The sequence below is a fragment of the Mesoplodon densirostris genome, chromosome 19, assembly GCF_025265405.1.
Source record: "Mesoplodon densirostris isolate mMesDen1 chromosome 19, mMesDen1 primary haplotype, whole genome shotgun sequence".
Lineage (NCBI taxonomy): Eukaryota > Metazoa > Chordata > Mammalia > Artiodactyla > Ziphiidae > Mesoplodon > Mesoplodon densirostris.
The window spans coordinates 29,281,896-29,307,618 of NC_082679.1; the positions used below are offsets into that span (position 1 = coordinate 29,281,896).

Genomic DNA, 25,723 nt, shown 5'->3' on the forward strand with positions numbered 1-25,723 from the left:
ACCCCCCCCCCAGGTGGACAAACATGTGTGGGTGGTGTGGATGGCCCTTCCACCCTTGTTGGGTTCACCTTGGCAATTCACGGCTCATTCAAGAAGTGGTTACTTCTCGAGGGCTGCCCTTAAGGCTGGGAAGCAGGCTGACAGTATTGGAGGGAGGAGTTAGTTACCATGGCAATGTGGGAATTCCTGTGGAGGAAAGTTATGACTGGAGGTTCTCACTGTGAGACTGATGGTGGAGATGGAAAAGGCCTGTCTAGCAGGAGTGGAGTCTCACTCTGTAGCCATAGGAAATACCAAGAGTCATGCGCTCGAGAAAGTTCTATGCACCTGTCAGAGTGTTGGGCAGACCTTTTGTGATTATGGGTGGATGTGTTAGTGAGCTGAGATGCTGCCACCAGTTTATTGCTTTTGTTCATATATATGAGTTGGGTAAAAAAATATGTGAATGGTGGGAGAAAGTGGTTCAACAAGTGCCAGGTGCTGTCCAGGGCCTGGAGCCATCGCAGTGGACAAGACAGGCCTGTCCCTCCCCATGCAACTTTCCCGGACCTCCTGGTCTCTGCAGCTGCAGGTGGAGGAGTGACCTGCCAGGTTCACTTCTCTCCCCTTTTTCAGAGCCACTCGTCTCCGACTGACGCTGTTCTCTTTCCTGACAGAATGACCATTCTTCCTCCGGTGGAGAAGCTAAAGACGGTTCTACAGAAGGTGAAGGACTTTCACATAAAGTTCCTGGAGAAGTACGCGTGAGGACTCCTCAGCCCCAGAGGGAGACCTGGCCCTCAGCCTTCCTCCTGAGGCCCACCCAGCCCAGACTGGATTCGCCCCCCCAGCGACTCTGCCTCAGGCCTTACGAAGGCCACTGGTCGCTTTCATCGTCATTTTGCCCCAGGAGACTTCTTTCTTTGTGCCTTGATGTTGGGAGCACCTCTCTTCTGAGCAAATGTGAATTGGGGTTGTCTCAGAAGCCCTGTTTTCTGATGCAACCAAAGTAGAGGGGACTTGCTCAGCGTATGTGATGGTGTTCTCTGAATCTGTTGTTGTTGCTTTTGGAAAAGTCTTTTGGGGTTGAAACAACCAGGGTGTGTTGGGTGAGCTGTTTCAGATCTGGAGAAACAAGGTGTCGGGAAATGTATAACTTAACCATGATGAGGGATGGAAATCCCAAACTCACCACCATGATCTGTGAAATAAAACCCTTAGCGGAGTGAAAACCTAGTCCTTCAAACAGGAGAGCCTAGAGTCCACTGGAGGCTCAGAGAGGGCCCGCCCTTCTGACCTGGAGGCAGGCAGCCTGCTCTCAGACAAGAATGGTAAGGGCAGCAGCGCATGGGGCTGGACCACATGCCAGACTAGGTGGTGGCGGGCACTGGGGGCTATGGCCAAGGTCAGAGGGTCCTGTAGGGGAGGAGTGGGCGTTAGCCAGGCTCCGATTTGAACCCGGGCCTCCACGTGGGAGCACATAGCAGGTAGTGAGGACTCTGCACACACGAGGGCTTTGGGTGAAGGGTTCTCTTGGGCACGCTTAGGCTGGGACGCCTGTCCAGGGGTCTCCCTGGACTCCAGGGGCACAGGGTTCAGCCCAGCAATATCCCAGTCACGTAGAGGGTTTCTACCTGGTTGTGTGTGGATCCATCCCACTGTTACCCAACAAACAAGCAGTCTCACCCAAGGGCTTGAGTGAGCCTTTAGGTGATAGTAGGGCAAAGAAACACTGAAAATGTCCTAGTGAGGGAGGGGTATCCTTAAGGACATGAAGACAGTTAAACCACACCCCCTTCCCATAGTGTTTGTTGAGTTGTTTCAAGCGGACTTTGGTCCATTTCCTAGCTCTTAATTGGTCAAAGTGCCTGGTAACATGGCTGCTGTGTACATGTGATCCGATTCAAAGTTTATAGAAGTATTTTACCTTATATGCAAAGTGTTTTGCCTCCACATCTGCTTCTGGCTCCCCTTCCAGACTCTGCAGACTGTCCTGTAGCATCAGTCATCTCTCGGGGTGGGTGGGAGTTGGGGGATCATCCACCAAGTGCGCAGTTTCCCTGGTATGAGCAAACCTGGGTGCAGGGCCCAACCTGTGCTCCCAGAAAATGGGCACTACGGGTGGCATCAGGCTTACGCCCTCTTCTCCTACTGTGGGCCTTCCCTGGTGGGCGGTTAGGGAAGCCAAGGCCAGCTCAAGAGTCTGGGGATCCAGCAAGTCCCAAAGTGGAATTGAAGGGACTGGAGAGAAATCTGGAAGGGCTAAAGGAGTGAGCTTTGAAAGCAGCCTCCTGTGCTATAATTCCCATGCTGGGTCTATGCAGGGGATGCAATAGGAAACTTCAAACTGTCCTTACCCACTAGCATTACAGTCCCTATGAAGAAAGTAGCCACAATCTCAAGTAACAAAGGGAATGTTTTGGGACTTTTTCTTCCTTAAAAATTTGAGAAAATTGCACTTGTGCTTGTTGATGGTATAAAAGCCAGGATGTGTCCCAGAGTTGTGAGATTTCTGGTGGAAAGGTTAAATAGTAGAAGCTAGTATATTTTTTATATTTTTGTAACAATTGCTTTTTTCATGGGGGGTGGGGTAGGGTTAGTATTTGTAGTTTTAACAAGTCCAGTAGTTTTTTTATAAATATCTTCAGATTATAAATAACCCCTAAAAACTTTGCAATGTTTACATGATTTTTTTAAAATGATGTCATATACACTTGGTTTGATTTTAAAATAAATGAGTAAAAACTTAATAAGATCAGCTGGTTTAGGAGGCTAACTTCATTCAGGTAGGAACGCTGATCACGATAGATTTGATTTTCTGCAGATTCTGATGTCTTGTTTGGGCACCACCAGAGTAAGTCGTTTGTCGTTTGAGGTCGCACTTTAAATCCACACCTGTGAAGTTTTCTGCTGTTTATCTAGATCTGCCTGTGGGGATGCTGGGCTATACCTTGTTGGTCCATCACCTTGCACCTTGAGGCCGGACTGGTTGTCCCCATGTTTGTGGATTTGCAGGAAGAGCTGACAGGCCTGCCTGTCCCTGTTTTCCATTCTGGATTCTCGTAGGCATCTCCTGACAAAGGTACTTCATGATAAGCTCTGGTGGAAATTTCTGAACAATAAAATATATGTCCAAAATGGTGACTGTGTTTAACTTGCTTTGTAGTTTAAATCTAAATATCAAGTGGACATCACTAATTGTATATCTTCACTCTTATGTTCATTCTTATGTTCCTAAGTCACAGCTTTTCAGTTTCCATTTCTTCTTAGGTGCGAACTCCAAGGACCCTGGGCTGCTTTTTATTGCTTGAGGTGGGAAAACTTCACCGATTCTTTAGAATGTTGTTCAAATGAAAACAGACCTTGATTTTCTAGTGGGAGTGAAACAAGAACTAGCAGCTTCTTCACAGGGGGCAGGGGAGGGCAGGCAGGCAGGGAGAGCCAGAGAAGCAGTCCTGAGGCCAGTGGGGAAAGGGGAGCTGCCTATACAAGGGATTTCATTCATTTTCCTAGCCTTTCCCAGATCCATATCCATGTTAAAGTGTGGTTCTGGGATTCAGAACTTTATTTTTCACTTAAAACAGAAACGTCTGTCTTTATTAAAGAAAATTTGGAAAATATATTTTTTTAAAAATAGGATTCTTTCAGGAGGAAGACATGGAAACCTACTCACAGTAGCTTTAGCAGAAGAGAATTTATTTTGTCATGTAAGAGGAATTTATTGAAATCCTGGAGGGACGCTGACTTTAGTTTTGATATGCACTGTTAAGGGCAAAGCCTGCCTGTCCGTCTGTCCAGTTCTGCATCGAAAAATCCCACGGAAGGGCTCTGCCTTGGTCCACATGCCCTTCTCTGAACAGTCACTGTGGCCCTTGAGAATAGAGTCCTTTGGCTGGCCCTGTGCATGAGCGGTGGTAGAGAAGGGTCTAGAATCACCAGACCCATCAGGACCATTGGAGGAGAAGCTACTCCCCATAGAAATGCGTGGCTGGAGATGGTGCCACACCCACAAACCTCATTTAACCACAGGTGGCTCTTTAGAGAGGGGCTGGGGAAGGAGGTGGTGTGTTCAAGGCAGGTTGAAAGTCATTACTGATTGATAACCAAGGGGACTGGAGGTGCTTTGCGCACACACACTGTACACACACACACACACCCAGGGACATGTGCATCTCCTTGTCTGGGGAGCAACCTTGGTGTAGTTTATTCTACAAAGAGTTTATTAAATAGACAACGATGGGGAAATACAGTAATTATTCTAGACTATTTTTGGTATAGTGTTTGCTGTAAACACACCTAGAAAGCTTTCAGATGTTTGATTTGAAAGCAGAAGCCACAGACTTCTAGGAAATGGGGAATCAGAAGCTAATAAGATATGGTCACTGTCCTCAAAAAACCTACAGATGGAACGGCCACCAGATGGTTCAGTGCTCAAATCCACCCAATAGTGCTGGACTTAAAAGAAGTATGTGGGTGACGCATAGGAGGGAGGGGCTGATGCTGTTCTCTACCTAGTTGGGGGTGCCTCTACCTACCTCTACTCAATGCCTTCTGAGGTCTTCCAGATATCTTGCTTTTGACCTTCATCCTGCCACCGAGCCAGGAGACCCCTCAAGAAAAAGAAAGATGAAACTTACTGCCAGGCACCCACCCAACTCTCTTCCTTCAGAGGACACGTCAGTTAGAGTTTCCTATTTCATTCTCCCACTTGAAAAAATAAGAGGCACCCACACACCTATGGTCAATCAATCTATGACATATGGGCAAGAATGTATAATGGAGAAAAGACAGTCACTTCAATAAGTGCTGCAGGGAAAACTGGACATCTACATGTAAAACAGTGAGATTAGAACATTTCTTCCCTCACACCATCTACAAAAATAAACCCAAAATGGATTAAAGACCTAAATGGAAGACCCCAAACCATAAAACTCCTAAAAGAGAATGTAGGCAATACATTCTTTGACATAAATCGTAGCAATATTTCTTTGGATCTATCTCTCAAGGCCAAAGAAATAAAAGCAAAAATAAACAAATTGGCCTTAATTAAACTTCAAAGTTTTTGCACAGCAAAGGAAACCATTTGCAAAATGAAAAGACAGCCTACTGACTGGGAGAAAATATTTGCAAATGACCTGACTGACACGGGGTTAATATCCAAAATCAGCTCATACAGTTCAAGGTTAAAAAAAAAAAAAAAAAAAAAAGCCAGTCAGAAAATGGGCAGAAAACCTGAATAGACATTTTCCAAAGAAGACGTAACAGATGGCTAACAGGCACATGAAAAGATGCTTGATGTCGCTAATTATTAGAGAAACAAAAAAAAAAAAAGAAAAAAGAAAAAAAAATCACCTCACACTGGTCAGAATGGCTATCATCAAAAAGTCTACAAATAACAAATGCTGGAGAGGGTGCAGGGGAAAGGGAACCCTGCTACACTGTTGGTGGGAATGTAAATTGATACAACCACTATGGAGACAGTATGGAGGTTCCTGAAAAAACTAAAAATAGAACTACCATATGATCCAACAATCCCACTCCTGGATATATATCTGGAGAAAATGAGAACACTAATTCAAAAAGATACATGCATCCCAATGTTCATTGCAGCACTGTTTACAATAGCCAAGACATGGAAACAATCCAAGTGCCCATCATCAGAAGATTGGCTTAAGAAGATGTATATATATGTACATACACACAATGGAATACAGCCATAAAAAAGAATGAAATAATGCCATTTGCAGCAATGTGGATGGACCTAGAGAATATCATACTAAGTGAAGTAAGTCAGAGAAAGACAAATTGTGTATTACATCAGTTATACGTGAAATCTAAAAAATGAATGTGTATAGCAAAACAGTATCATATAGAAAACAAACTACTGGTTACTAGTGGGGAGAGGGAAAGGGGAAAGGACATGATAGGAGTATGGGATTAAAAGATACAAACTACTGGGCTTCCCTGGTGGCGCAGTGGTTGAGAGTCCGCCTGCCGGTGCAGGGGACACGGGTTCGTGCCCCGGTCCCGGAGGATCCCACATGCCGCGGAGCGGCTGGGCCTGCGAGCCATGGCCGCGGAGCCTGTGTGTCCAGAGCCTGTGCTCCGCAACGGGAGAGGCCACAGCAGTGAGAGGCCCGCGTACAGCAAAAAAAAAAAAAAAAAAAAAAAAAAAAAAAAAGATACAAACTACTATATATAAAATAGATAAGCAACAGGGATATATTGTACAGCAGAGGGAATTATAGCCATTATTTTGCAATAACTTTTAATGGAGTATAATCTATTAAAATACTGAACGACTATGCTGTACTCCTGAAACTAATATAATATTGTAAATCAACTACAATTTTAAAAAAATCTGTCACTAAAAAAATTAGAAGGTATAGAGTCGTCCCTTGGTATCCATGGGGGATTGGTCCCAGGATCTCCCAGGATACCAAAACCTGAGGATGCTCAAATCCCTTATATAAAATGGTACAGTATTTGCATATAACTTATGCATATTCTCCCATATACTTTAAGTCATCTCTACATTACTTATAATACCTAATACAATGTAAATGCTACATGAATAGTTGTAAATACAATGTATATAGTGGCTGGTGTGTGGCTAATTCAACTTTTGCTTTTTGGAATTTTCTGAAAAAAATATTTTTTGATTTGAGGTTGGTTCCATTCACAGATATGAAGGTCTGACTCTCGTGTTTTTTTGTGTTTTTTTAAAATCTCCTCCTCAGTTTCGTCTGCTTTGCTCTGAATGCATAACCTTGAAGTCCTTTTGAAGATATTAAATTTCAAAACTGTAAATACATCGAGAATGCTAGTGATGCTTAGGTCAGAGCACAAAAGTGTATGTTAAATCACAGTGTAAAACAAAAAGTATTCTGATTATCAAAGTAAAGATGTTCATGTGGAAAAACTAGAAAATAAAAGTCAAGGAAGAAAATTTTAAATTCCCTGTAATTCTCTATCCAGAATTAATCAAGCCTACATTCCTTTTTTTGGGGCACGCCACATGGTGTGCGGGATCCTAGTTCCCCAACCTTGACCAGGGATGGAACACAGGCCCTTGGCAGTGAAAGCGTGGAGTGCTAACCACTAGACCACCAAGGAATTCCCCTAACATTCCTTACTGTCCTTTTCCTGAGAGTATTTTTATATGGTTGAGATGTATGTGTGTGTTAAATCCTAATTTTTCCCCCTTCAACATTAGAACATGCTAATAAAAGTGCCTGATGAGCAGTTTGGTTGGCTACTTCATCAATGCTATGGATAAATAGTCATTTGGCTAACTGCACACTTAAGCATTTAGATTATATACAGTTCCTGGTTTTTAAAAATAATGCCATTTAATACATCCATACATAGAGAGGGTATTCCCCTCCCTCACCCTTGTGTTTTAAGGCTTGTTGTGGAACATGCTCAGGAGTGGGTGTTTTCCATGAACCTCCAGGTACTTCACCCCTGAGGCAGAGCCAGAGCTGGGCAAATCCTTGTGCACACCTTGGCTCTAGCACTGACCAGCTAAGAGATCACTGAGCCTCAGTGTTGTCATTTGCAAAATGGGGCTAATCATACCTATTCATGGGGTAATAGAACAACTGTGAGCACTGAATGGGAAAATGTATGTGCGTGGGGGGGGGAATTAGCACATCTCATGCAAGTAGCTTCATTTGTTGACCACTTTCTGTGATAATCTGATTAATCTTTAGGTCAGTGCTAATATGATACATGTTCAATAAATGTTTAAATTGAAGGGAAAAATACACCCTTGGAATGCTAGATACAATATGAAAATGACACTTAGAGGAAGTGAGGACTCTTTCCCAACACTTTTGAACATACTCTGCTAGACAAAGTACACAGGTTATTTTTGTTATTTTTTCTGTCAGTGGTAACTTTTTTTTGTCACACAGTTTCTGAAATAAAAATGCATTGGATCCAGTTACGCTAGACTCCTTATGAGGTAGGTCCAATAAAAAAAAACACTTTTACAACTCTAGTGAAACTGGACATTTGTTTTTGGTGCAGGTCTATCTTGACCTGCTGGCACCAGTTAGGAACCGGTATTTGGGGTTGGTATTTATATGGTGTGTGTCCTCTCCCAAAAGGAACTTTGTGGACCTTTTTCCCTTTATGGTTAAAGTAAGCTGTTATTTGCCATTTCTGCCTTAAAACTTTAAAACAAAATGCTCCTAGTCGTTTGAGTCAGCATCATGATACATTTTGAGTGACAAAGCCCCACTCCAGGAGTTAGAGTGTATATGTTAGGATTCTTTTGGTTGTACATGACAGAAAACCAAATCTGAGAAGTCAAGAAGAACTGCATAAGTCAAACCTACATTCCCCAGGCTCCCTTGCAGCTATGTGTGGCCATAAATTTAATGGGACATCATAAATAGTGTCATGTGGCAACTTCTGGGAACTTTCCTTAGGAGAAACCTGCCCTGTGTCCCTTTTCTTCCTTGTCCTGTCCTCTAACTGCTTGGAATGCATGGGTGACAGCTGAGCCATGACAACAAGTGTTTCTTGTGCAGAAACACTGTGTAAGATTTTGCTATTATTTTTGTTGTTGTTATTACTCCACCCTAATCCTAATGACATAATCTTTTGTGCTTTCAGAATCATTTGCCTGGAATTTAGCTTGATCATCTCATCTTTGTTACCTACCAGGGCAGCCTAATAAGTGTTGGCAACAGTCATAGAAATGCTAACAACTCCTGTCATGCATCTAGCACTGGCTGAGTAGCTGTGTGTCAAGCACAGTGCTTGGTGATGGGAAACCAGCAGTGAGTGAGACGTGGTCTCACGGTTTATAAGGTTGATGGTGCTTATGCTGATAAGAGTGAGAGAAGTAACAGTGATACACTGTTGATAGGAGTGTGAGTCTGTACCATTTTTTTGGGAGAGCATTTTGGCACGGTCAACATTAAATATACACATGCCTACTTTAAAACTGCAGTAATTGGGACTTCACTGGTGGTGCAGTGGATAAGACTCCACACTCCCAGTGCAGGGGACCCGGGTTTGATCCCTGGCCAAGGAACTAGATCCCACATGTATGCCGCAACTAAGAGTTCCCATGCCACAACTAAGGAGCCCACGTGCCACAAATAAGGAGCCAGTGAGTCTCACCTAAGGAGCCTGCCTACCACAACTGAGACCTGGTGCAACTAAATAAATAAATAAATATTTTAAAAGAAAAAAAAAAACTACAGTAATCAAGACAGTATGGTATTACTTTAAGGAGAGACAAAAATAAAGAACAGAATAGAGTCCAGAAATAGAACCACATACATTTATCACTTCGGCATAAAAGAGACCCCCCCACACGTACCTACATATGTATCTTTGACACATCTGTATTGACAAAATAATTTTTGACAAGCATGCTAAAGGAATCCAGCAGGAAAGGAAAGTCTCTTCAACAAATGGTGCTGCAACACCTGGGTATCCATATGGGGAAACAAATGAACTTCAACTCCTACCTCACACATATGCAAAATTTGGGGTGGATCATAGACCTAAATTTAAGAGCTAAAATGATCAATCTTCTAGAGGAAAAACATAAGAGAAAAATCTTTGTGACTTATGATGTAAATATTTCTTAGGACAAAAAGGCACAAATCTTAAAACAAAAAAAAAATTGATAAATTGAACCACATCAAAATTAAGAGCTTCTGCCTTCTAAAAGGACATAATTAGGAAATTAAAAGACAAGCCACATGTTGGGAGAAAACATTTTCAGAAATAAATCTCATAAAAGTCTTGTAACAAGAGTATATACAGATCTTCAAAAGTCAATAAGACAAACAACCCAATTAAAAAACAGAGGTGGGATGAATTGGGAGATTGGGATTGACATATATGCACTATTATGTATAAAATAGATAACTAATGAGAACCTATTATATAGCACAGGGAACTCTGGTGCTCTGTGGTGACATAAATGGGAAGGAAATTCAAAAATGAGGGGATATATGTATACATATGACGGATTCACTGTGCTGTGCAGCAGAAACTGACACAGCAGTGTAAAGCAACTATACACCAATAAAAATTTTTTTTTGTTTTTAAATGGGAAAGACTTGAACAGACACTTCACAAAAGAAGATATACAAATGGCCAATGAGCACATGGGACGATGGCCAACATCATCAGTGACTGAAAGGAATGCGAATTAAAAGCACTGAGATGTCACTAGAGTGACTAAACTGAAGAAGATTGACAATACCAAATGCTGAAGGCATGGAACAACCAAAATCTCGGGGGTGATGCCATCACTTTGGAAGACTGGTGACTTCTTACAAAGTCAAACATACATCTACTTAGTGAACCAGTAATTCCACTTCTATCTAGGTGTTTCCCTAAGAAAAATAAAAACACATGTCCACAGAGGCCTTGTCTGTGAAGGCTCTGTTTGGGAACCCCTCCCTGCACTGTGGCCTGGAATCTCTCATGAGGCAGAAAGCTGGGGCCATCCTAGGGCTCCCTTCATTTGGTCCCCATCTCTCAGGAAACACTGTCTTGTGTTACCTGTTGTCCATTGTCTGAAAAATATTGTTTCCTGTGTTTTTTCCACTCAGTTTTTAGTTTTTTAAGGTGGTTGGGTAAATCCAGTGCCCGTTACTCCATCATACCCTGGAGCAAAATTTTCCGGTTCCATGTCTTCATGGGACTGTGTGCTACACTGTTATATACATCTGTCAAAAATTATAGAACTGTCCACTTAGGATTTGTGTATTTCACTGTAAGTAAGTTATAACTCAACAGACTTTACTGGGGTTGGGAAGGGAATACATGTATCCCTTGATCCAGAAATTTCACCTCTAAGAATTTATCCTAGAACGTTTTCCCACTTGTGAAAGATGTGTTTGTATATATATATATATATATATATATATATATATATATGAAATAAAATTTATATTTTAAGGCAGAACAAGAAAAAATTAAAGATAAAATTCTCTCTCTGTGTTTGTTTGGGCCGCCTTCCCCCCTCCCTAATGTGCAGTGTGCATCTACATTACATTCACCAGAGCTCCTCAAAGGTGGGAGTGCCTGCTCAACTATAAAGATCTATTTTTTTTTCTTTCTTCGGACGCTAGCAGTGTAAATTTTTAAAAGAATAATGTTCTTTCCCAGCTCTGTAGGGGTCCTGATGACTTGCTTCTCACTTTGTACGTGCTTACCTGGACTATGTAACCTTGGTGAACTTTATGTAAAGTATCAGTATGTCATTCTCATGTACGATCTTTTGTCTCAAAAATGTATATGACTGTGCCTTCAACTTCTAATAGGCATTCTCAGAGCTTTCTGAGAATCTGCTTCCCGAGTTATAATCCTCAGTTTGGCTTGAATAAAATGCCCTTTGTTTCTTCTTAACTTGACAGTTAATTGAATTTTCATTGACAGTATTCAAGGATGTTCTTGGCAGCATTGTTGGCCATAGCAAAAGAGGGGGAAAACCTACATATACATTAATGAGGGATTGGTGTATCCCTCCAAACGAATACCAGCAACTGTTAATCCAGATTAATCCAGTATATCTATATCTATTGACATGAAAAGTCATCCAAGATCTACTATTAAATTGAAGTTGCAATTGCAATTGCCATACGTAGTGCAGTGGTGGACATCTCAGTATTGTCTGATCAGACTCACCCTCTCCTGGGAATGTTCTCCCTCCACGTCAGGGGCTGTCTCACTCTAAGGTGAGTCTGCACCCCCTGGACTGAGGATGGATCAGTAAGTCCATTCCCAGAATTGTCTAACTTGAAATATAGTCTAATTCCCGAAAGGCTAAATTATTTTTTAAAAATGAAACTCAAGCCCCAGAGAAAAACATGGATCTTGTCTCATGGAGGAAAGTGGTCTTCAATGAGACAACAGAACTGATATTCAGAGAAGATCAGAGATGAGAGTCCACGGCCCAAAGGCCTTCATGGGTTTTGCCTTGAATTTCTTCAGTTGTTTTCAAAGTTCCCAGCCACATCCCCGCCGTTCCTGTGGTTTGGTTATCTGATTTATTGGATCCTAAGTGCCAGTAAATTCTCCTTTTGGCCATGTTAGCCAGAGTTAAGTTCCTGTTGCTGCAGACAAAGTGTATGTTAGTATATGCATAAGGAAAATTGGGGGGAAAAAAGTTATATATATACATATATATACACATATATATATGTATATATATGTATATATGTGTATCTGGTCTATAGATGCCCAAACTGCTCAGCTTGATTTTTTTTTTTTTTTTTTTTTTTTTGCGGTACGCGGGCCTCTCACGACTGTGGCCTCTCATGTTGCGGAGCACAGGCTCCAGACGCGCAGGCTCAGTGGCCATGGCTCACGGGCCCAGCTGCTCAGCGGCATGTGGGATCCTCCCAGACCAGGGCACAAACCCGTGTCCCCTGCATCGGCAGATGGACTCTCAACCACTGCGCCACCAGGGAAGCCCTCAGCTTGATTTTTAATATAGGGAACTGGGAGGAGGAAATGGTGTGACCACAGCTATCCACAGCTGTTGCTGGGTTTATCAGAGCAGTAAGTGAGGCTGGGGCTAGTTTCGTTTAAAGGTAGAAATGTGGATTTTGAGCAGGGAATGGGGGTCTCCTGGGTAATCTTGAGATAGCTCTGTTCCTGACTAGTATTTGGTTACGGAAATCAGTCTCTCTCACTTGCTCTGTCTCTGTCTCTTTCAGTCTCTGTGTCTCTGTCTGTCTCTTAAAGACAAAGGATTTTCCCTCATAATGTTGTTCTGCCCTAAAATACTTAAGCTGACAAATCCTTAAGAAGAATTCTTAAGAATCATTAAGCTGCTAAAAAGTTGCAAGCCCTTACTTGTCTTTAGAGCTTTGCTGGATTCATCAGATTTAGTATTTAATCGCTTAATGTAATCTGTGTTCCTGGAAAAAAATATGTAAATCAAAGAATTTTTAATTTCTTTTTGAATTTTATTTTATTTTATTTTTTTATACATCAAGTTCTTATTAGTTATCTATTTTATACATATTAGTGTTATATATGTCAATCCCAATCTCCCAATTCATACCACCACCACCAACACCACCGCCCCCCCACCGCCCTGCTTTCCCTCCCTTGGTATTCATACATTTATTCTCTACATCTGTGTCTCTATTTCTGCCTGGTAGACAGAATGGTTCACCTGTACCATTTTTCTAGATTCCACATATATGCGTTAATATACAATATTTGTTTTTCTCCTTCTGACTTACTTCACTCTGTATGACAGTCTCTAGGTCCATCCACATCTCTACAAATGACCCAGTTTCATTCCTTTTATGGCTGAGTAATCCATTGTATATATGTACCACAACTTCTTTATCCATACATCTGTCGATGGGCATTTAGGTTGCTTCCATGACCAGGCAATTGTAAATAGTGCTGCAACGAACATTAGGGTGCATGTCTTTTTGAATTATGGTTTTCTCAGGGTATATGCCCTGGGTCATATGGTAATTCTATTTTAAGTTTTTTGAGGAACCTCCATACTGTTCTCCATAGTGGCTGTATCAATTTACATTCCCACCAACAGTGCAAGAGGGTTCCCTTTTCTCCACACCCTCTCCAACATTTGTTGTTTGTAGGTTTTCTGATGATGCCCATTCTAACCAGTGTGAGGTGATACCTCATTGTAGTTTTGATTTGCATTTCTCTAATAATTAGTGATGTTAAGCAGGTTTTCATGCGCCTCTTGGCCATCTGTATGTCTTCTTTGGAGAAATGTCTATTTAGGTCTTCTGCCCATATTTTGATTGGGTTGTTTGCTTTTTAATATTGAGCTGCATGAGCTGTTTATGTATTTTGGAGATTAATCCTTTGTCCATTGATTCATTTGCAAATATTTTCTCCTATTCTGTGGGTTGTCTTTTTGTCTTGTTTATAGTTTCCTTTGCTGTGCAAAAGCTTTTAAGTTTCATTAGGTCCCATTTGTTTATTTTTGGTTTTATTTCCATTACTCTAGGAGGTGGGTCAAAAAATATCTTGCTGTGATTTATGTCAAAGAGTGTATTTCCTATGTTCCTCTAAGAGTTTTATAGTGTCTGGTCTCACATTTAGGTCTTTAATCCATTTTGAGTTTATTTTTGTGTATGGTGATGGGGAGTGTTCTAATTTCATTCTTTTACATGTAGCTTTCCAGTTTTCCCAGAATCACTTATTGAAGAGAATGTTTTTTCTCCATTACATATCCTTGACTCCTTTGTCATAGACTAGCTGACCATAGGTGCATGGGTTTATCTCTGGGCTTTCTATCCTGTTCCATTGATCTAAATTTCTGTTTTTGTGCCAATACCATATTGACTTGATTACTGTAGCTTTGTAGTATAGTCTGAAGTCAGGGAGTCCAATTCCTCCAGCTCCGTTTTTTCCCCTCAAGATTGCTTTGGCTATTCAGGGTCTTTTTTGTCTCCATACAAATTTTAAGATTTTTTGTTCTAGTTCTGTAAAAAATGCCATTGGTAAGTTGATAGGGATTGCATTGAATCTGTAGATTGCTTTGGGTAGTATAGTCATTTTCACAATATTGATTCTTCCAATCCAAGAACATGGTACATCTCTCCATCTGTTTGTGTCATCTTTGATATCTTTCATCAGTGTCTTATAGTTTTCTGAGTACAGTGCTTTTACCTCCTTAGGTAGGTTTATTCCTAGGTATTTATTCTTTTTGTTGCAATGGTGAATGGAATTGTTTCCTTAATTTCTCTTTCTGATCTTTCATTGTTAGTGTATAGGAATGCAAGAGATTTCTGCGCATTAATTTTGTATCCTGCAACTTTACCAAATTCATTAAATTAGCTCTTGTAGTTTTCTGGTGGCATCTTTAGGATTTTCTATGTACAGTATCATGTCATCTGCAAAAAGCAACAGTTTTACTTCTTTTTCAATTTGTATTCCTTTTATTTCTTTTTCTTCTCTGATTGCTGTGGCTAGGACTTCCAAAACTATGTTGAATAATAGTGGTGAGAGTGGACATCCTTGTCTTGTTCCTGATCTTAGAGGAAATTCTTTCAGTTTTTCACCCTTGAGAATGATGTTTGCTGTGGGTTTGTCGTATATGGCCTTTATTATGTTGAGGTAGTCTCCCTCTATGCCCACTTTCTGGAAAGTTTTCATCATACATGGGTGTTGAATTTTGTCAAAAGCTTTTTCTATATCTACTGAGATGATCATATGGTTTTTATTCTTCAATTTGTTAATATGGTGTATCATGTTGATTGATTTGCATATATTGAAGAATCCTTGAATCCCTGGGATAAGTTCCACTTGATCATGGTGTATGAGCCTTTTAATGTGTTGTTGGAATCTGTTTGCTAGTATTTTGTTGAGAATTTTTGCATCTATATTCATCAGTGGTATTGGTCTGTAATTTTCTTTTTTTGTAACATCTTTGTCAGGTTTTGGTATCGGGGTGATGGTGGCCTTGTAGGATGAGTTTGGGAGTGTTCCTTCCTCTGCAATTTTTTGGAAGAGTTTGAGAAGGATGGGTGTTAGCTCTTCTGTAAGTGTTTCATAGAATTCACCTGTGAAGCCATCAGGGCCTGGACTTTTGTTTGTTGGAAGATTTTTAATCACAGTTTCAATTTTATTACTTGTGATTGGTCTGTTCATATTTTCTATTTCTTTCTGGTTCAGTCTTGGAAGGTTATACCTAAGAATTTGTCCATTTCTTCCAGGTTGTCCATTTTACTGGCATAGAGTTGCTTGTAGTAGTCTCTTATGATGCTGTGTATTTCTGTAGTGTCTGTTGTAACTTCTCCTTTTAATGATTTGAGTCCTCTCCCTCCTTTTCTTGATGAGTCTGGTTAAAGGTTTTGTTTATCTTCTCAAAGAAGCACCTTTTAGTTTTATTGTTTCCTTTGTTTCTATTTCATTTATTTCTGCTCTTATTTTCTTTTTATGAAATTATTTATTTATTTATTTTTGGCTGCATTGGGTCTTCATTGCTGCTCACGGGCTTTCTCTAGTTGCAGCAATCAGTGGCTACTCTTTGTTGTAGTGTGCAGGCTTCTCATTGTGGTGGCTTCTCTTGTTTCAGAGTACGGGCTCTAGGCATGTGGGCTTCAGTAGTTGTGGTGTACGGGCTTCAGTAGTTGTGGCTCATGGGCTTAGTTGCTCTATGGCATGTGGGATCTTCCCGGACCAGCACTTGAACCCATGTCCCCTGCATTGACAGGCGGATTCTTAACCACTGTGCCACCAGGGAAGCCCTCTGCTTTGACTGTTATGATTTCTTTCCTTCTACTAACTTTGGGTTTTGTTTGTTCTTCTTTCTCTAGTTCCCTTAGGTGTAAGGTTAGATTGTTTATTTGAGGTTTTTCTTGTTTCTTGAGGAAGGATTGTATTGCTATAAACTTCCCTCTTATCTTTTGTTGCATCCCATAGGTTTTGGATCATTGTGTTTTCATTGTCATTTTTCTCTAGGTATTTTTTGATTTCCTCTTTGATTTCTTCAGTGATCTCTTGGTTATTTAGTAACGTATTGTTTAGCCTCCATGTGTTTGTGTTTTTTACGGTTTTTTCCCCTGTAATTGATTTCTAATCTCACAGCGTTCTGGTAGGAAAAGATGCTTGATATGATTTCAATTTTCCTAAATTTACCAAGGCTTGATTTGTGACCCAAGATGTGATCTATCCTTGGAAATGTTCCATGTGCACTTGAGAAGAAAGTGTAATCTGCCGTTTTCAGAAGGAATGTCCTATAAATATCAATTAAACCTATCTGGTCTACTGTGTCATTTAAGGCTTGTGTTTCCTTATTAATTTTCTGTCTGAATGATCTGTCTATTGCTGTAAGTGTGGTATTAAAGTCCTCCACTATTGTTGTGTTATGGTCGATTTCCTCTTTTATAGCTGTTAACATTTGCTTTATGTATTAAGGTGTTCCTATGTTGGGTGCATATATATTTACAATTGCTATATCTTCTTCTTGGATTGATCCCTTGATCATTATGTAGTGTCCTTTCTTGTCTCTTGTAACATTCTTTATTTTAAAGTCTATTTTATCTCATAAGAGTATTGCTACTCCAGCTGTCTTTTGATTTCCATTTGCATGGAATATCTTTTCCCATCCCCTCACTTTCAGTCTGTATATGTCCCTAGGACTGAAGTGGGTCTCTTGTAGACAGCATATATATGGGTCTTGTTTTTGTATCCATTCAGCGAGCCTGTGTCTTTTCCTTGGAGTATTTAATCCATTCACATTTAAGGTAATTATCATTATGTGTGTTCCTATTACTATTTTCTTAATTGTTTTGGGTTTTGTTTTCTTTTTAATATTTCAGTATAGTTCAATTTTCTTTTCTCCTTTTATGAGTGACAGAATATCTGCCCAATGTCTGTGGTATAAGTTACAAAAATATTTTTTCCAGTTTGTCACATGCCTGACTTTACATATGTAGTGTTATTACTATACAAAAGTTTTACACCTTTACATAGTCATAATGATCAGTCTTACAGTGTATTACTTAAAATTTTTTTTATTCAAACAGAAAGTCACAAAAATTATAATCATCCTCATCAGTTCACTCAGTCCCATGTAATTAAATTTTTTTCATCTTGATCTTTTGTTAGCACTTTTATGAATTCATCAGTTTTCCATTAGAGTTCTGAAAATGCTTATTCATTCAGTTCAGCAGTATAGTCAGTTACCAGAAACCTGTGCTTGTCAGAGTCTTTTCCATGAATTCCTTGAAGATGAAACCCTTTTATAGGAACATTTTTGCAAAAGCATCAGAGTATACCCAAACTGTCTGTAAGTGACAAAAGACTTAAAAATGACCACAGTTAATGATTTGATGAAAGTTCATAATAATGCAATTGACAAGGAAATTTAGTTATTTCTGAGATATACATTTTAAAATAATAACTAGAATTATGACTTATAACATTATACCAGAACATATAAGATTTTTAGGAATTTCATGTAATGTCTGAAACATTTATATTAACATATTTCTATACAAATAGCCCAAAGAAAGTTTAGTATTAGTTGGTTTTTCTGTTTTCTTTTTTAATTTTTTAATTTAATTTTATTTATTTATTTTTTATTTATTTTATTTTATTTTATTTTTTTATTTTACAAATTTAATCAGTTATACATATACATATGTTCCCATATCCCCTCCCTTTTGCGTCTCCCTCCCACCCTCCCTATCCCACCCCTCCAGGCGGTCACAAAGAACCGAGCTGATCTCCCTGTGCTATGCGGCTGCTTCCCACTAACTATCTACCTTACGTTTGGTAGTGTATATATGTCCATGCCACTCTTTCACTTTGTCACAGCTTACCCTTCCCCCTCCCCATATCCTCAAGTCCATGCTCTAGTAGGTCTGTGTCTTTATTCCTGTCTTACCCCTATGTTCTTCATGACATTTTTTTTTCTTAGATTCCATATATATGTGTCAGCATACAGTATTTGTCTTTCTCTTTCTGACTTACTTCACTCTGTATGACAGACTCTAGGTCCATCCACCTCATTACAAATAGCTCAATTTCATTTCTTTTTATGGCTGAGTAATATTCCATTGTATATATGTGCCACATCTTCTTTACCCATTCATCCGATGATGGACACTTAGGTTGTTTCCATCTCCGGGCTATTGTAAATAGGGCTGCTATGAACATTTTGGTACATGTCTCTTTTTGAATTATGGTTTTCTCGGGGTATATGCCCAGTAGTGGGATTGCTGGGTCATATGGTAGTTCTATTTGTAGTTTTTTAAGGAACCTCCATACCGTTCTCCATAGTGGCTGTACCAATTCACATTCCCACCAGCAGTGCAAGAGTGTTCCCTTTTTTCCACACCCTCTCCAGCATTTATTGTTTCTAGATTTTTTGATGATGGCCATTCTGACGGGTGTGAGATGATATCTCATTGTAGTTTTGATTTGCATTTCTCTAATGAGTAAAGATGTTGAGCATCCTTTCATGTGTTTGTTGGCAGTCTGTATATCTTCTGTGGAGAAATGTCTATTTAGGTCTTCTGCCCATTTTTGGATTGGGTTGTTTGTTTTTTTGCTATTGAGCTGCATGAGCTGCTTATAAATTTTGGAGATTAATCCTTTGTCAGTTGCTTCATTTGCAAATATTTTCTCCCATTCTGGGGGTTGTCTTTTGGTCTTGTTTATGGTTTCCTTTGCTGTGCAAAAGCTTTGAAGTTTCATTAGGTCCCATGTGTTCATTTTTGTCTTTATTTCCATTTCTCTAGGAGGTGGGTCAAAAAAGATCTTGCTGTGATTTATGTCATAAAGTGTTCTGCCTATGTTTTCCTCTAGGAGTTTGATAGTGTCTGGCCTTACATTTAGGTCTTTAATCCATTTTGAGCTTATTTTTGTGTATGGTGTTAGGGAGTGATCTAATCTCATACTTTTACATGTCCCTGTCCAGTTCTCCCAGCACCACTCATTGAAGAGACTGTCCTCTCTCCACTGTACATTCCTGCCTCCTTTATCAAAGATAAGGTGACCATATGTCCGTGGGTTCATCTCTGGGCTTTCTATCCTGCTCCATTGATCCACATTTCTGTTTTTGTGCCAGTACCATACTGTCTTGATTACTGTAGCTTTGTAGTATAGTCTGAAGGCAGGGAGCCAGATTCCTCCAGCTCCATTTTTCGTTCTCAAGATTGCTTTGGCTATTCGGGGTCTTTTGTGTTTCCATACAAATTGTGAAATTTTTGTTCTAGTTCTGTGAAAAATGCCATTGGCAGTTTGATAGGGATTGCATTGAATCTGTAGATTGCCCTGGGTAGTAGAGTCACCTTCACAATGTTGATTCTTCCAATCCAAGAACATGGTACATCTCTCCATCTATTTGTATCATCCTTAACCTCCTTCACCACTGTCCTATAATTTTCTGCATACAGGTCTTTTGTCTCCTCAGGTAGGTCCACTCCTAGATATTCTATTCTCCCTGTTGCAATGGTAAATGGGAGTGTTTCCTTGATTTCACTTTCAGATTTTTCATCATTAGTATATAGGAATGCCAGAGATTTCTGTGCATTAATTTTGTATCCTGCAACTTTACCAAATTCATTGATTAGCTCTAGTAGTTTTCTGGTAGCATCTTTAGGATTCTCCATGTATAGTATCATGTCACCTGCAAACAGTGACAGCTTTACTTCTTCTTTTCCCATTTGGATTCCTTTTATTTCCTTTTCTTCTCTGATTGCTGTGGCTAAAACTTCCAAAACTAGGTTGAACAAGAGTGGTGAGAGTGGGCAACCCTGTCTTGTTCCTGATCTTAGTGGAAATGGTTTCAGTTTTTCACCATTGAGGACGATGCTGGCTGTGGGTTTGTCATATATGGCCTTTATTATGTTGAGGAAAGTTCCCTCTATGCCTACTTTCTGCAGAGTTTTTATCATAAATGGGTGTTGAATTTTGTCAAAAGCTTTCTCTGCATCTATTGACATGATCATATGGTTTTTCTCCTTCAGTTTGTTAATATGGTGTATCACGTTGATTGATTTGCGTACATTGAAGAATCCTTGCATTCCTGGAACAAACCCCACTTGATCATGGTGTATGATCCTTTTAATGTGCCGTTGGATTCTGTTTGCTAGTATTTTGTTGAGGATTTTTGCATCCATGTTCATCAGTGATATTGGCCTGTAGTTTTCTTTCTTTGTGACATCCTTGTCTGGTTTTGGTATCAAGGTGATGGTGGCCTCATAGAATGAGTTTGGGAGTGTTCCTCCCTCTGCTCTATTTTGGAAGAGTTTCAGAAGGATAGGTGTTAGCTCTTCTCTAAATGCTTGATAGAATTCGCCTGTGAAGCCATCTGGTCCTGGGCTTTTGCTTGTCGGAAGATTTTTTATCACAGTTTCAATTTCAGTGCTTGTGATTGGTCTGTTCATATTTTCTATTTCTTCCTGATTCAGTCTTGGCAGGTTGTGCATTTCTAAGAATTTGTCCATTTCTTCCAGGTTGTCCATTTTATTGGCATAGAGTTGCTTATAGTCATCTCTCATGATCTTTTGTATTTCTGCAGTGTCAGTTGTTACTTCTCCTTTTTCATTTCTAATTCTATTGATTTGAGTCTTCTCCCTTTTTTTCTTGATGAGTCTGGCTAATGGTTTATCAATTTTGTTTATCTTCTCAGAGAACCAGCTTTTAGTTTTATTGATCTTTGCTATCGTTTCCTTCATTTCTTTTTCATTTATTTCTGATCTGATTTTTATGATTTCTTTCCTTCTGCTAACTTTGGGATGTTTTTGTTCTTCTTTCTCTAATTGCTTTAGGTGCAAGGTTAGGTTGTTTATTCGAGATGTTTCCTGTTTCTTAAGGTGGGATTGTATTGCCATAAACTTCCCTCTTAGAACTGCTTTTGCTGCATCCCATAGGTTTTGGGTCGTCGTGTCTCCATTGTCATTTGTTTCTAGGTATTTTTTAATTTCCGCTTTGATTTCTTCAGTGATCACTTCGTTATTAAGTAGTGTATTGTTTAGCCTCCATGTGTTTGTATGTTTTACAGCTCTTTTCCTGTAATTGATATCTAGTCTCATAGCATTGTGGTCGGAAAAGATACTTGATACAATTTCAATTTTCTTAAATTTACCAAGGCTTGATTTGTGACCCAAGATATGATCTATCCTGGAGAATGTTCCATGAGCACTTGAGAAAAATGTGTATTCTGTTGTTTTTGGATGGAATGTCCTATAAATATCAATTAAGTCCATCTTGTTTAATGTATCATTTAAAGCTTGTGTTTCCTTATTTATTTTCATTTTGGATGACCTGTCCATTGGTGAAAGTGGGGTGTTAAAGTCCCCTACTATGATTGTGTTACTGTCGATTTCTCCTTTTATGGCTGTTAATATTTCCCTTATGTATTGGGGTGCTCCTATGTTTGGTGCATAAATATTTACAATTGTTATATCTTCTTCTTGGATCGATCCCTTGATCATTATGTAGTGTCCTTCTTTGTCTCTTCTAGTAGTCTTTATTTTAAAGTCTATTTTGTCTGATATGAGAATTGCTACTCCAGCTTTCTTTTGGTTTCCATTTGCATGGAATATCTTTTTCCATCCCCTTACTTTCAGTCTGTATGTGTCTCTAGGTCTGAAGTGGGTCTCTTGTAGACAGCATATATATGGGTCTTGTTTTTGTATCCATTCAGCCAGTCTGTGTCTTTTGGTGGGAGCATTTAGTCCATTTACATTTAAGGTAATTATTGATATGTATGTTCCTATTCCCATTTTCTTAATTGTTTTGGGTTCGTTATTGTAGGTCTTTTCCTTCTGTTGTGTTTCTTGCCTAGAGAAGTTCCTTTAGCATTTGTTGTAAAGCTGGTTTGGTGGTGCTGAATTCTCTCAGCTTTTGCTTGTCTGTAAACGTTTTAATTTCTCCATCAAATCTGAATGAGATCCTTGCTGGGTAGAGTAATCTTGGTTGCAGGTTTTTCTCCTTCATCACTTTAATTATTTCCTGCCACTCCCTTCTGGCTTGTAGAGTTTCTGCTGAGAGATCAGCTGTTATCCTGATGGGGATTCCCTTGTGTGTTATTTGTTGTTTTTCCCTTGCTGCTTTTCATATGATTTCTTTGTGCTTAATTTTTGACAGTTTGATTAATATGTGTCTTGGTGTATTTCTCCTTGGATTTATTCTTTATGGGACTCTCTGTGCCTCCTGGACTCGATTAACTATTTCCTTTCCCATATTAGGGAAGTTTTCAACTATAATCTCTTCAAATATTTTCTCAGTCCCTTTCTTTTTCTCTTCTTCTTCTGGAACCCCTATAATTTGAATGTTGGTGCGTTTAATGTTATCCCAGAGGTCTCTGAGACTGTCCTCTGTTCTTTTCATTCTTTTTTCTTTATTTTGCTCTGCAGCAGTTATTTCCACTATTTTATCTTCCACCTCACTTATCCGTTCTTCTGCCTCAGTTATTCTGCTATTGATCCCATCTAGAGTATTTTTCATTTCATTTATTGTGTTTTTAATCGATGCTTGATTCATCTTTAGTTCTTCTAGGTCCTTGTTAACTGTTTCTTGCATTTTGTCTATTCTATTTCCAAGATTTTGGATCATCTTTACCATCATTATTCTGAATTCTTTTTCAGGTAGACTGCCTATTACCTCTTCATTTGTTAGGTCTGGTGGGTTTTTATCTTGCTCCTTCTCCTGCTGTGTGTTTTTCTGTCTTCTCATTTTGCTTATGTTACTGTGTTTGGGGTCTCCTTTTTGCAGGCTGCAGGTTCGTAGTTCCCGTTGTTTTTGGTGTCTGTCCCCAGTGGCTAAGGTTGGTTTAGTGGGTTGTGTAGGCTTCTTGGTGGAGGGGAGTACTGCCTGTGTTCTGGTGGATGAGGCTGGATCTTGTCTTTCTGGTGGGCAGGTCCACGTCTGGTGGTGTGTTTTGGGGTGTCTGCAGACTTTTTATGATTTTAGGCCACCTCTCTGCTAATGCGTGGCGTTGTGTTCCTGTCTTGCTAGTTGTTTGGCATAGGGTGTCCAGCACTGTAGCTTGCTGGTCGTTGAGTGAAGCTGGGTGCTGGTGTTGAGATGGAGATCTCTGGAAGATTTTCGCCGTTTGATATTATGTGGAGCTGGGAGGTCTCTTGTGGCCCAGTGTCCTGAAGTTGGCTCTCCCACCTCAGAGGCACAGCACTGACTCCTGGCTCCTCAATTTGGGATGATTTGTTGTCTATTCACGTATTCCACAGATGCAGGGTACATCAAGTTGATTGTGGAGCTTTAATCTGCTGCTTCTGAGGCTGCTGGGAGAGGTTTCCCTTTCTCTTCTTTGTTCTCACAGCTCCTGGGTCTCAGCTTTGGATTTGGCCCCGCCTCTGCGTGTAGGTGACCGGAGGGCGTCTGTTCTTCGCTCAGACAGGACAGGGTTAAAGGAGCAGCCTCTTCGGGGGCTCTGGCTCACTCAGGCCGGGCGGGAGGGAGGGGCACGGAGTGCGGGGCGAGCCTGCAGCGGCAGAGGTCGACGTGACGTTGCACCAGCCCGAGGCGCGCCGTGCGTTCTCTCAGGGAAGCCGCCCCTGGATCCCGTGACCCCGGGAGTGGCAGGCTGCACAGGCTCCCGGAAGGGCGGTGTGGACAGTGACCTGCGCTCGCACACAGGCTTCTTGGCGGCGGCAGCAGCAGCCCCAGCGTCCCACGCCCGTCTCTGGGCTCCGCGCTTTCAGCCGCGACTCGCGCCCATCTCTGGAGCTCCTTTACGCGGCGCTCTTAATCCCCTCTCCTCGCGCACCAGGAAACCAAGAGGGAAGAAAAAGTCTCCTGCCTCTTCGGCAGCTCCAGAGTTTTCCCGGACTCCCTCCCGGCTAGCTGTGGCACATTAGCCCCCTTCAGGCTGAGTTCTCACCGCCAGCCCCAGTCCTCTCGCTGCGCTCTGACCGAAGCCCGAGCCTCAGCTCCAGCGCCGCCCGCCCCGGCGGGGGAGCAGACAAGCCTCTCGGGCTGGTGAGTGCCGCTCGGCACCGCACCTCTGTGCGGGAATCTCTCCGCTTTGCCCTACCCAGGTATGTGGGGAGTTTCTTGCCTTTTGGGAGGTCTGGGGTCTTCTGCCAGCGTTCAGTAGGTGTTCTGTAGGAGTTGTTCCACGTGTAGCTGTATTTCTGGTGTATCTCTATTTATTTTTTTATACAGCAGGTTCTTATTAGTCATCAATTTTATACCCATTAGTGTATACATGTCAATCCCAATCGCCAATTCATCACACCACCATCCCCACCCCACTGTGGCTTTCCCCCCTTGGTGTCCATACATTTGTTCTCTACATCTGTGTCTCAACTTCTGCCCTGCAAACCAGTTCATCAGTACAATTTTTCTAGGTTCCACATACATGCGTTAAAATACAATATTTGTTTTTCTCTTTCTGACTTACTTCACTCTGTATGACAGTCCCTAGATCCATCCACGTCTCAACAAATGACCCAATTTCATTCCTTTTTATGGCTGAGTAATATTCCATTGTATATATGTACCACAACTTCTTTATCCGTTCGTCTGTTGATGTGCATTTAGGTTGCTTCCATGACCTGGCTATTGTAAATAGTGCTGCAATGAACATTGGGGTGCATGCGTCTTTTTGAATTATGGTTTTCTCTGGGTATATGCCCAGTAGCGAGATTGCTGGGTCATATGGTAATTCTATTTTTGGTTTTTTAAGGAACCTCCATACTGTTCTCCATAGTGGCTGTATCAATTTACATTCCCACCAACAGTGCAAGAGGGTTCCCTTTTCTCCACACCCTCTCTAGCATTTGTTGTTTGTAGATTTTTCTGATGATGCCCATTCTAACTGGTGTGAGGTTGTTTTTGTAGGTCCTTTTCTTCTCTTGTGTTTCCCACTTAGAGACATTCCTTTAGCATTTGTTGTAGAGCTCATTTGGTGATGCTGAATTCTCTTAGATTTGCTTGTCTGTAAAGCTTTTGATTTCTCCGTCGAATCTGAATGAGATCCTTGCTTGGTATAGTAATCTTGGTTGCAGGTTCTTCCTTTTCATCTCTTTAAATATATTGTGCCACTGCCTTCTGACTTGATTTTCTGCTGAGAAATCTGCTGTTAACCTTATGGGAGTTCCCTTGTATGTTATTTGTCATTTTTCCCTTGTTGCTTTTAATAATTTTTTTTTGCTTTTAATTTTTGTCAGTTTGATTACTATGTGTCTTGGCATGTTTCTCCTTGGGTTTATCCTGCCTGGGACTCTCTGCGCTTCCTGGACTTGGGTGGCTCTTTCCTTTCCCATGTTAGGGAAGTTTTCGACTA

At 40.6% G+C, this 25,723-nt stretch overlaps 1 protein-coding gene across 2 annotated transcripts in view; it reads left to right on the top strand.

Annotated features, from left to right (window-relative positions):
* GPT2 (glutamic--pyruvic transaminase 2) overlaps window positions 1–3,117 on the top strand; it is a 35,391-nt gene extending 32,274 nt beyond the window's left edge. For both annotated transcript variants that reach the window (XM_060084686.1, XM_060084688.1), the window contains exon 12: window positions 657–3,117. In XM_060084686.1, coding sequence (XP_059940669.1) covers window positions 657–747 — 91 coding nt within the window. In that variant the 3' untranslated portion in view covers window positions 748–3,117. The remainder of the gene's footprint in view (window positions 1–656) is intronic.
* Window positions 3,118–25,723: the final 22,606 nt, after the last annotated feature.